This window comes from Sphaerodactylus townsendi, linkage group LG15 (genome assembly GCF_021028975.2).
Source record: "Sphaerodactylus townsendi isolate TG3544 linkage group LG15, MPM_Stown_v2.3, whole genome shotgun sequence".
Lineage (NCBI taxonomy): Eukaryota > Metazoa > Chordata > Lepidosauria > Squamata > Sphaerodactylidae > Sphaerodactylus > Sphaerodactylus townsendi.
Genome location: NC_059439.1, coordinates 16,558,356 through 16,571,113, shown reverse-complemented (window position 1 = coordinate 16,571,113; position 12,758 = coordinate 16,558,356). Strand labels below are relative to the sequence as shown.

General features: G+C 46.6%; 1 protein-coding gene across 2 annotated transcripts in view; it reads left to right on the top strand.

The window, feature by feature from the left end:
- The first annotated feature begins 127 nt into the window (after window positions 1–127).
- SAMD14 (sterile alpha motif domain containing 14) overlaps window positions 128–12,758 on the top strand; it is a 33,131-nt gene continuing 20,500 nt past the window's right edge. For both annotated transcript variants that reach the window (XM_048516326.1, XM_048516325.1), the window contains exons 1-2: window positions 128–455; window positions 9,027–9,077. In XM_048516326.1, coding sequence (XP_048372283.1) covers window positions 9,035–9,077 — 43 coding nt within the window. In that variant the 5' untranslated portion in view covers window positions 128–455; window positions 9,027–9,034. The remainder of the gene's footprint in view (window positions 456–9,026; window positions 9,078–12,758) is intronic.

The window sequence follows — 12,758 nt, the reverse complement described above, 5'->3', positions numbered from 1 at the left end:
GCTCTTGGGGATCCAGCCAAGCCAAGCCAAGCCAAGCCGGAGCTTCTGGGAGGGGATTGCAGGCAAGCCACGCCAGTCCAGCGTCTCCTTCTGCTGCTGACTCCCAGCCAAGCGACTGCAGCTGCTTCCGGGTTCCAGTCAATCCCCGCCTCTCCCTGCCCCCCCCCCCCCCGCCTCCGACTGGGACCATCCCAGTCCCACTTGGGCTCTTGCAGAGGTCAGCCGGAAAAAGAGAAAGGAAGCAACCCATCGCCGCCCAGCTGCCATCTCCAGCCCAGGAGACCTGTCCGTACCCCAACCCCCACCTGGGATGCTTTAAGCCGGACGCCGCCGGCTCGCTCGCCTGCAACCGGCGGCAGAGGCCATGAGGGGCCAGAAGAAAATGGACCCGCTCTCCAGGCAGGCAACCCCCGGAAGGTGCCGGGCAGGCTGTTGAAGATGCCCGGGCGCCCGCGGTAAGTCGCGCGTCCCTCCGCGGGGGCGCTCGAGCCGGGTTTTCAGTCCCCCCCCCGCCCCACACACACACTACCTTTGCCCAGGGCTAGCGGAGGGGCGCCAGCAGGCATCGAAGGAATGAATGGATGAGAAGGCAAGGCCGTCTCCACAAAAAGGGTGGTGGTGGGGGGTCGCTTCGTAATGTTGACCGCCCCTTTGAAGCTAAACTGTTACATGGGGGGGGGGGATTGAGATTTTATATCATCTCTCCCCCTCTCTCCCCACCCTCTATCTATCTATCTATCTATCTATCTATCTATCTATCTATCTATCTATCTATCTATCTATCTATCTATCTATCTATCTATCTATCTATCTATCTATCTATCTATCTATCTATCTATCTATCTATCTATCTATCTATCTATCTATCTATCTATCTATCTATCTATCTATCTATACTCTTGCCTTGCCTGCCTCATCTTCCCTTTATCTCCCTCTCTCTGCTCTCACTTCCTCTTTCTACCTACCTACCTACCTACCTACCTACCTACCTACCTACCTACCTACCTACCTACCTACCTACCTACCTACCTACCTACCTACCTACATACATACATACATACATACATACATACATACATACATACATACATACATACATACATACCTCTATCCATCCATTCATCCATCCCTCTAGCCCTGTTAGATCTCTTCCCCCCCCCCTCCCCCGCACACACTCTTGTTTGTGTCTGATTCCATGGGGGAAAGGTGGCTGCTGAGTTTCCCACAAGTCAGAGTAGGAAACAGGAAGGGAACATCCAGCCGGGCGAGGGAAGAGCCTCCATCCTCTTGAGATACACAGAAATAGCAGGGGGAAGGGTGGGGGTGGGGGGTGGTAAGAGGGGTGGATGGGGATGGAAGGCTTCTCCTGCCTAAATGCCAAATAGACCCCTGCCCTTGGACCTTGCAGGCTTGTGTATTATCAGTATTGTGTTCATCATGACAAAAGCACCTTTGGTGTATAAAGGAGTGGGTGTTTTTGTTTGGATTTTGTGCCGATCTCACTGCCTTGACCTAATTAGATCGGTGGTGCTGCTCAAAACAGAATCCCTTCCTGAAATACAGTCCGTGTTTTTCCGTGAGTTACTTTCCTATTTCTGTCTTTGCAACAAGGCTGGAGGGAGCTGCCCCCGGCACAAGGAAGAGGTCAAGGCTACAGGGGCTGCTGATTGGGACCCCCACCTAGCCAGGCTCTGGTGCACCAGGCATGTCACTGGTCCTGTTTCCTCCCTCTTTGAGAGGATCTGGAGGGAGGAGGAGGAGATTCCTTCATAGAGTCAGTTCATCTCATACTGGGTCTTCTTTGCTGCTTTCTTCTTTTCCTAGCATTATTGTCTTTGCCAGCGAGTCTCGTCTTCTCATGCTGCAGCCAAAGTTCATAGCTTCAGCTTGGTCATTTTCAGCTGCTAGAAAGCATTCAAATTTGATTTGATCTTTTGTGTGCATTATGTGCGGCCCAGTCTCTTCCACTTTATGGCAACCCTACGAATTAACAGCCTCCGAAATGTCGTCATTAACAGCTCCGCTCACATCTTGCAAATGTGGGGGGGGGGGGGCAAGGCTTCCACGATGGAGTCAATCCTTCCTCTTTGCCTGCTGCCTTCCACTTTTCCTAGCATTATTGTTTTTTTCCAATGAGTCTTGCTTTCTCATTTTGTGACCGAAGTACAATAGCCTCAGCTTGGTCAACTTTAGCTTCTGGAGAGCATTTAGCTTGATTTGATCTGTGAGGGCAGTCAAATCATTTCCAACTTTTATTTTATTTTATTTATTTTTATTTATTTATTAGACTTGATAGACCGCCCAACCCCCCGGAGGGCTCCTATGAATGAACAACCTCTGTAATGTTCTGTTGGACAGCTCCAGCCTAGAAGAATTTATGTTTGTTTATTTATTGCCTTTTTTGCTCCCCAACGAGGACCTCTCCTTCATTTTATCCTCACAACAACTTTGTGAGGTAGGTTAGGGTGAGAGTAGAAAAAGAAACAAGAGTTTGGATTCGTATCCCCCCTTTCTCTGCTGTAAGGAGACTCAAAGGGGCTGACAAACTCCTTTCCCTTCCCCCCACCAACAAACACCCTGTGACTGCCCCAAGATCACCCAGCTGGCGTTCTGGTTCACCAGATAAGCCTCCACAGCTCAAGTGGCAGAGCGGGGAATCAAGTCCAGTGCTCCCGATTAGAGTGCACCTGCTCTTAACCACTACACCAGACAGCCCCCCTGCTCTTAACCACTGCACCATGAGTATATGATTGGCTCAAGGTCACCCAGCAAGCATCTATGGCAGAGTAGTGATTTAAATCTGGGACCTCCAGATCCAAGCCCACTCTTTTGCCACTATGCTATTCTCGAAAGCAACTGGGAAACGGGGAACAAAAACTGAGTCAACATGCCATTTTTATTGACTTAAGAAATAAGAAAATAAGAAGAGCCCTGCTGGATGAAACCAGTAGACCACAGGTGTCAAACTCGCGGCCCTCCAGATGTTATGGACTACAGTTCCCATCATTCCCTGCCATCATGATGCTGGTGAGGGATGATGGGAACTGTAGTCTATAACATCTGGAGAGCCGCGAGTTTGACATCTATGCAGTAGACCATCTTGGCCAGCGTCCTGTCTCACACACTGGCCAGACATTCACTCTGGAGGTCCACCAACAGGGCATACAGGCTGAGAATAGAGACTCTGAATCAATTTTCTTTTGGGGCATAGTGATCTCCCTTCATTGGAGATTAAATGAATTAAATGGGAGCCAGCGTGGTGTAGTGGTTAAGAGCAGGTGCACCCTAATCTGGAGAACCGGGTTTGATTCCCTGCTCTGCCACTTGAGCTGTGGAGGCTTATCTGGGGAACCGGGTTTGACTCCCTGCTCTGCCACTTGAGCTGTGGAGGCTTATCTGGTGAACCAGATTAGCTTGTGCAAGACATGCCAGCTGGGTGACTTTGGGCTAGTCACAGTTCTTCAAAGCTCTCTCAGCCCCACCCACCTCACAGGGTGTTTGTTGTGGAGGGTGGGGGGAAAGGAGATTGTCAGCCCCTTTGAGTCTCCTTGCAGGAGAGAAAGATGGAATATGAATCCAAACTCCTCCTCCTCCTCCTCCTCCTCCTCCTCCTCCTCCTCCTCCTCCTCCTCCTCCTCCTCCTCCTCCTCCTCCTCCTCCTTCTTCTTCCTCTTCTTCTTCTTCTTCTTCTTCCTCTTCTTTCTTCTTCTTCTTCTTCTTCTTCTTCTTCTTCTTCTTCTTCTTCTTCTTCTTCTTCTTCTTCTTCTTCTTCTTCTTCTTCTTCTTCTTCTTCTTCTTCTTCTTCTTCTATGTTTATTTTCCCAAACAGTGTCATCATCTGCTCTTCCACTGAGAACCGAGCAGTATGCTTTTCCCGTTCAACTGCTTTGTTCAGGATCTTCCCACTGTAAACCTCAGCTTACGGATAGATTCTCTCATCTTCCTCTTCCGGTCCTGCTCTTTTGGTTTTCTCCAGCTTTGCAAGAAATTCTGAGCAGTGAACGGGTCTCTCTGCCATCTCCCGGGAGACAACAGTGGTGTAGTGACTAGACAGTCTTGGGTCGGAAGGTGATCCGAACCAGCGTCATCTCCCTGCACTAGATAGGAAGCTCTCTGGGCAACATCGGGCGAAACTCTCTCGTTTTATCTTCCATTGTGTGAGGCTGACCTGCTAGCCTGATTTAATTGGCGGAAGGGCGGATTCAACTGCAACCTATAACCTCTGCATGGACTTTGTCTTGCTTGCTTGTGCAAGAAAGAATCCATACACTGGGTTGGTTCCCTGGGGCTGTTTGAGGGCAGTTGGGTTCAATTAAACCCTTAGGCGGGATCCTGGCCCGGATACTATTTTCTCTGTACCTCTGCTTGGCTTGAAGGCCCCGAGGGGAAGCCTTGTGAATCCATTACAGCTTAAACAAAGAAACACATTCAAGATAAAACAAAAAGCGTGTGGCCACATTCGATCTATTAAATCTTTGTCAGGGAGGGGGAAGGGCTAACAATTGCCTTTGTGTGTGTGTGGGGGGGGCAAAGGACCTCCTTCCCTTTTCATTAAGGTGACCAGATTTTTACTATTGAAAGCCCAGGCTGACAGACACATGACGCGAGCGCCTGCATGGCACACACTGCCTTTTTTGCGGTGGCGCTTCCCGGTCAGGGAAACAGGGGAAGGCGCCCAGAAGGCACTCGCGACAGCTGCAGAGGTAGCTCCCTCCCTGCCAAGCTGCGCACGCTTTTGCCTCTGGGGCTTTCCTTACTTTTCTGACGAGAGAGTACCGGGCCAAGAAAAGAGCTGTGTGTCTAATCGAGACAATGTCAGAAACCCGGCCCGGGACACGGGACACATTGCGCAAAAGCGTGAGTGTCCCGCGAAAATCGGGACGGCTGGTCACCTTACTTTTCATCCTTCCTGTCTGATCCTCCTTGGAATCCTACTTCGCTTCCTTGGCTTTTTAGACAGCTTCCTCCCTCCCCCCTCTTCCTTCTCCACTTTTCTCTGTATTAATTTTCTTTTTCTGGGATATCAGACATCTGGGAATACTGAAGGCTTGGAAGAGGGTGTGGATACCTTCCTTTTCTTATCCATCACTTCAAAAAAAAACGTCTGAGACAAGTCACGTCTCCAGTGAGAAAAATGTGCACATTGATCTGCAGAGGTATATCTAGGGAAAATGTAGCCCGGTGCAAAATCTGAGTTCCCCCACCCACCCACCCCGTATGGGCGGCCGCCCTCCCCCACCCCGATCAAACAACTTTTTTTGCACCAGGTCTTGAAGTCAGTCTGTGGACCCAGGGGGAAGGAGGAGGGGTGTGGTTTTCCACCCCCATGTGACTAAATGGCTGCTGCCTAGGGACATTTGACTTCATATGTCCCCCTGGGCAGTACGGCCCTGTTGATCAGTAAATGTGCAGGACTGTACCCTGGCACATCTGCTCCATGAATACCTTAGATAAGATGCTTGCTCCATAGGAAACATGAGACCCCCATTCAGCAATAACAACAACAACAACCACCACGATACAAGGATTTAAGGATTGAACTACAAAGACTCTGGCACAAATCAGTAAAGGTGGTCCCAGTGGTGATCGGCACACTGGGTGCAGTGCCTAAAGACCTTGGGCCGGCTTTGGCCAAAACAATCGGCTGTGGCAGATCTAAATCACCATATGTCAGCTGCCAAAGGCCACCCTACTCAGCTGTGCACGCATTATTCATTGATACATCACACGGTCCTCTTAGATGCTTGAAGGAAGTGTCAAATGTGTGATGTAATACAAAATCCAGCATATTGATCTTGTTTGCTGTGTATAACTGTTTTTGTATAATAATAATATTAATAATAATAATAATAATAATAATAATAATAATAATAATAATAATAATAATAATAATAATAATAATAATAATAATAGGGCAGCACTTAAAACATCCTCGAATTGACAAAATTAACATCTGTCAAATTCAGAAGGCAGCCCTGCTGGAATCCGCACGAATACTACGCCGATACATTACAACTTCCTAGGCCTCCGGGTGAGGTTCGAATTGTAATGAAGGCCAACAACCAGCTAAAGATCTGGCAGCTGTGAAATCTACAACAACAACAACAACAACAACAACAACAACAACAACAACAACAACAACAATAATGATGCACAGTTCCAGAGGGATCTCCAAGCACCCAAATTACATTTCTTTGGCACTATTTCTGTGCAGAAGCATCGACTTTAGCCCTCCTGGTTTTCTGGAACTGGTCTGAGGATCAATAATGTTCCCCCCTGATAAGACAACGGAAACGTTGGTGAAGATTCTTGGTAAAGACCCTGGAAGTAATCCTTCTGTGTTGTGACATCCTTTATGGCTTGGAAGCAATCTATGAAATGAATAATATATATATGTATATATTATATATATTATCTGGGCAAGAACACCAAGCCAGGTCTAATATATAGATGCAGCTACCAATATGGATATATACGCATTGACTTAAGATAGATAGATATATCTTAAGTATCCATATTGGTAGCTGCATCTATATATTAGACCTGGCTTGGTGTTCTTGCCCAGAGACAAGAAAAATGGACAGGATTATAAAACATACAATGTTTTATGAGTTCCAACTTTTCCTTTTGGGTGGGTGGGGGTGAGAGCCGCCATTTTTCATTCTTATACTTCATATTTCAGGTTTCAAGACCCGCCTTTCTCTATCTGCCTCTGCCTTCTTTTCTGACCTCACTTTTCCACCTCCCTCCCCTTCTTTTCTCCTTTTTTTAAAAATAAGGACTGTCAGTTGCTTCATTTTCTTGGTAGATCTAAGTAATCCCTCAAATGTGTGTGGCGTTTCCTCCCAGATGTTTGTTCTCTGCCTTAGGAAATGTCCACTGCTCTTTCAGGCAAGCCAGAGCGGCAGAGTTAGATGTGGAGGGTTGCAGTATTTCCCCCCCTTAAGCAGGTGAATGCCGGAGTGTTGGACTGGGCAGGGGTCAGCGGTTGGCTGGCGGGCAACTTCTGTTGACAAAGCAGGCGTGGCGATGCAAGAATTGGATCTGCCTGCACTCCAGGGACAGAGGCAGCCAGAGCTCTCAAATCCATTAAGAGGGCTTATTCAAATGCATTTTGCTAATAAGTTTGAATCCAGCTTTCCCTTTCTTCCTGTCTCCCTGCATTTGGAAGCGGGAGAGGCACTTAGACCGGGCATGGTGGGTGGAAGCAAGAGGGAGATAATGGCTTGAGTTATTTGCACTGCATTGCGAAGTATTGCAATCTAAGCGTACCGATTAGATTGGAGGGACTGTGCATAGGATCCCACAGTTGAACACCTGAAAAAAAATACCTGAAAAAATCCTTGGCCCCTGAACTGCTGAGTTGATCTTTAGGCTGGTTAAAGACCAAAAAAGACCTATATAAAAGACCTATATAAAAAAAGAACCATGTAAAAGAACCATATGAAAAAGCCCCACCCACCTCACAGGGTGTTTGTTGTGAGGGGGGGAAGGGCAAGGAGATTGTCAGCCCCTTTGAGTCTCCTACAGGAGAGAAAGGGGGGATATAAATCCAAACTCTTCTTCTTCTAATATCATTTATTTGTACACCACTTTACCCTTCAATTGAGAGTCAAAGTGGCTTACAACTTTCTCCTTTTCTCCATTCCATCCTCACAACACCCTCCAATACTCCAAACACAGTTAAGAAAAATGTCCCCCATCACCGCCTCACCCCGCCCCCCCCATACACATACACCTCATCCTAAAACCCATGAAACTTATAATTGGCATTAGCAACCGTACTGAGTACCTCTCTGCAAACTGCGAAAGAGCAAGCAACGTTAAAAACACATTCCTTTATTAAATTTTTAAAAAGTTTCCAAGGCAACATTATTCAGATCACTGTATCAGAGTCTGCAGTAATATCAAGCTGCATAAGGGAAGGGATGGAGAAATGGATCTTCCAGTTTTAGGTGCATTTCTTTTCTCCCCCAGTAGATTTATTGTTGCTTTTTTGACTGACTGACTGACTGACTGACTGACTGACTGACTGACTGACTGACTGCTTCTCAAAATAATACTGTCTTGGACAGACTAAAGAAAGTCAAGGTGGATAAAATCATTTTTTAAAGCAAATAATTCAATCAGATTTTTTATTTATATTGATATTTTTGAAATTTAAATTGGATTTGAAAAAAATAAAATGCTTCTTGAGGAAGGAAAGTTTATCTAAGGATAGTTTAAATATGTATTGTTGGAGGCTTTTACACCTGGAATCAACTGGCTGTTGTGGTTTTTCCAGGCTGTGGTCTGGTAGTTACTGCTACAGATGTTTTGCCCATGTCTGTGGCTGGTATCTTCAGAGACATGTCACGATAAGTTCTCTGCATTGAAGAAGAGTTTAGATTTATATCCCCCTTTCTCTCTTGTAAGGAGACTCAAAGGGGTTCCTCCCCCCCCCCCCACAATAAACACCCTGTGAGGTGGGTGGGACTGAGAGAGCTCCAAAGAACTGTGACTAGACCAAGGTCACCCAGCTGGCATGTGTTGGAGTGCACAAGCTAATCTGGTTCCCCAGATAAGCCTCCACAGCTCAAGTGGCAGAGCGGGGAATCAAACCTGGTCCTTCAGATTAGAGTGCTTCTGCTTTTAACCACTACACCACACTGGTTCTCTGATAATGGGGCGCATTGTCTTGAATGCCAAATCAGGATCTGGGAGACACAGGTTTGGATCCCCACTCTGACGTGGAAGCTTGTTGGTTGATTTTGGGTCACTCTCTTTCTTAGCCTCAACTGCCTTGCAGGGTTGTTGTGTCGTCAAAATAGAGAGGAGAGGTGTAAGATGCTTTTGGTCTCCATTGGAAGAAAAGTGGAGTATAAATGTAAACAAGTAAATAAAGAAATCAGGATTGGGCTTTGGCTGCCTTGAAACAGAAGGTTGAGGGGGTGACTAGGAATGGGTTCAAGAATGATTCTGTCCTGCTCTCTTAGGACTGGGTGAGTGGCTGACTCTGTTTTCTTTTGCTTTTGCTCTCTTTCCAGATTGCTTCATGATGTCTTCTTCCAAACTCCAAGATGCAGATGAGGTTTTCGGTAAGCTCCATTTGCCTTGCTGGACTCTCCGCCCCTAATCAGAAGCATTGACACCTTTCCTCTGACACTCCTGATGTCCAAAAAGGAAAAACAAAATCAATCATTTCTCAAGCGACCCCCCTTAGTTTGGAAATGCCCAGTCCCAGATATTTGCCTGCAGGGAAGGAGACGATATGTCCATGCTTAGAGGCACCGGCTCATTTCAGACTTGGCCATGAAAACATGGCTACTTTTTGCAATGATTTGTTTGTGAAACCAGGATTCAGCTCACAGTCTTCGTACGCCCGGGGAAAAGTTGGCTTGATTCCCTTTGCTCTGTGGCCAGAGAGGGTGGCACGAGAGAACAAGCTGCCCTAAGATAGGATACATCACACAAAACTACAGCTCAGCCTTCCTGTGGATAACAAACTGTGATTGGAAATTATGACGACTGAGGCTGAGATTAAGCTTGGGAGAGCCACCCTTATCTCACCTCGGTCCTGGGTCCTTTTCCCTCCTAATAACTCCAGACCAGCTGATTTCTCAAAGGTTTATTGTAAAAGTTCAAAACAAAGAAATAAAACATAAATGCGTTTAGAGAAATTGACCAGCTGAACGCTTCTTGTGGATCTCTTGGGACCTCCAGCCAAGAGGTGCTTCTCTTAGCTTAGCCCATGATAGAGTCACCTAGGTTCTGTTCCCTCACTCTCCAAGAAAACTTTTCCCGCTCGCCATGAGGTTTCCAAAACCTTTGAAGTTTCATCCTAGCACCTCTGCATAGTTTCCTGTCACTCCCCTCCAGGAGATCAAAAGGCAAAGATGCTTTTCACAGTCATATGTGACTTCACTTTACTGTAGCGATAGCATCTTCCATGACAGAAATCTAGCTGCGATGAATCATAACTAACCACGGTTAGTGGAGAGGGCCCACATTCAGGGATATAAAATATAGTTCCACGTTGTGTGTACTGAGCATTTGTGAACTAATTCACAAATGGTTTCTGTTAATTGCACAAGACTGCTAGGAAGACAGGTACACATGCTACAGGTGAGGAACCTTCTCTTTCTTCATATTGAATTGGCTCATTGGTTAATCTTGCCCAAAATTTACTTCCTGGACAGAACCCAGGTCTAGCCTTCGCTATCTGAGATCCTTTTTTTTCTGGAGCGACCAGGGATTGAACCTGACACCTTCTGTATGCAAAGCAGGTGTCCTTCCTCTGAGCCAGGGCCTCTCCCCACAAGTAAGAACATAAGAACATACATAAGGACAAGCCAGCTGGATCAGACCAGAGTCCATCTAGTCCAGCTCTCTGCTACTCGCAGTGGCCCACCAGGTGCCTTTGGGAGCTCACATGTAGGATATGAACGCAATGGCCTTCTGCGGCTGTTGCTCCCGAGCACCTGTACTGTTAAGGCATTTGCAATCTCAGATCAAGGAGGATCAAGATTGGTAGCCATAAATCGACTTCTCCTCCATAAATCTGTCCAAGCCCCTTTTAAAGCTATCCAGGTTAGTGGCCATCACCACCTCCTGTGGCAGCATATTCCAAACACCAATCACACGTTGTGTGAAGAAGTGTTTCCTTTTATTAGTCCTAATTCTTCCCCCCAGCATTTTCAATGGATGCCCCCTGGTTCTAGTATTGTGGGAAAGAGAGAAAAATTTCTCTCTGTCCACATTTTCTACCCCATGCATAATTTTGTAGACTTCAATCATATCCCCCCTCAGCCGTCTCCTCTCCAAACTAAAGAGTCCCAAACGCTGCAGCCTCTCCTCATAGGGAAGGTGCTCCAGTCCCTCAATCATCCTTGTTGCCCTTCTCTGCACTTTTTCTATCTCCTCAATATCCTTTTCTCTGTAATTGGCCAAATGAAGCTACCTTATATTGAGCCAGACGATTGGTCTCCTCCACTTCGACTAGCAAAAAAACTGCAAGCTCTCATTCTCTGTTTCTTTTAATTCAAGATTCTGGGGGTTGAAACCAGGGGGCTTGTGGGGGCCAAGCAAATGCTCTGCCACTGAGCCGTAACACCTCCCAGAAAGGTCACATGAGTCTACCTTATAGCGACTCAGAACATGGGGTGTGCAAGGTTAGCTGGGCATCTTCTTACAAGATCCGTGTAATTGGAGATGCCTCTTATAATGAGCCTATTTGAGCCATATTACTCGTATAGGATTCTCACAAATATTATTCCAGTTGTCGGATCTAGGATACTATTCTACGGTGCTCTGATGCCAAAATTCATCTCGAGGATTTTGGGAAGCTAATAAGCAACCGCCCCCCTCCCCCCCCCCAAATTATTTGGCTTACCCAATTTAGATTTTATTTAAAGCTCACAGGATACACACAGGGACAGATTGTCTCCACAGTCCTGGCTACTTGGAAAAGACACACACACACAACCTTGGCCATGTGTTTTGTTCAGTGCAGATTTTGAAATGGTTGGCATGATGCCCGCTGCCTGCTGGGGATTTTCCATTTCTGTCCTTTTGAGCTCACAAGCTTGTTTCAGGGTGGAGATGGAGAGGGGGGGGGGGGTGGCAGGGACGGAAGAAGGCCATTCTTGCTGTCTGGGGTTTTATTTTCGGGGGGGGGGGGGGGAGGGATGGTTCTTGCTTTTAATCAAAACCACCTGGGACCTTTTTTGCACACGATCAAAGCATGACCCAGAACCGCTTTTCCTTTGTGTGAAACTCCCCTGTCTGTTTCCTATGCTGTCTGCATCATGTCCTGTCTGTTCAATACCAATAGATGGAAAGTTTCTGAGGTGCGGTGTAGTCGTTAGAGGACTGAAAACAAATCACCCGTTCGCAGTTGAACCTGCAGGGTTGTCGAGGAAAAGGGGAACACGTGAAACATCTTGGAGGAAGAGTGAGATTAAAAAAAAAAACTTCGATCAGATAAATAAAAGCCATTCCCGCAGAATATTTAAAAAATCCGGCACTCTGGCCTAGCACGGCGTGGTGTACAGTTTTTAAAAACGCATGTTTCTTTTTAATGTATTGTCGAAGGCTTTCACGGCCGGAACCACTGGGGTGCTGTGTGGTTTCCGGGCTGTATGGCCGTGTTCTAGCAGCATGCTCTCCTGACGTTTCGCCTGCATCTGTGGCTGGCATCTTCAGAGGATCTGATAGTTGGAAAGAAAGATGCCAGCCACAGATGCAGGCGAAATGTCAGGAGAGAATGCTGCTAGAACACGGCCATACAGCCCGGAAATCCCACACCATGTTTCTTTTGTTTAGAAGAAATACATGTAAGCAAAAGTCCTAGGAAGTGGTATGTTGATCAAGAGCTAGGCTCCTTCAATCTGTGTTTCAGCAAGTCTGGCAAAACGAGAAATCATGACTGGAGCTGTGCAGAAAGAGAACAGAAATCCACCCAAGGAATTCACCCAATTTTAATTTTTTTAAAAAATGTTATAACATGATGCAGACACTGCCATGGGAAGGAAAATGAATTAATCGTGAAATTGCGGAACAAACTTGCTTGTGGTTTCTGGCAGGAGAACAGCTGTGGAGGGGAGCCGTTTGGAACAGAGAGGGGTCAGGGTTAAACAGACCTACCCTTCCACCATCTTTTCCTTACTATCCTTCTTCTCCAAGCCTCCCTTTTAAGCAACTTTCCATTTTTTAAAAAAAGCATTGGAGGTTCACTTACAGATTGAAGTTGGCTTCCGATCGGAAAATGCAAATGGAAT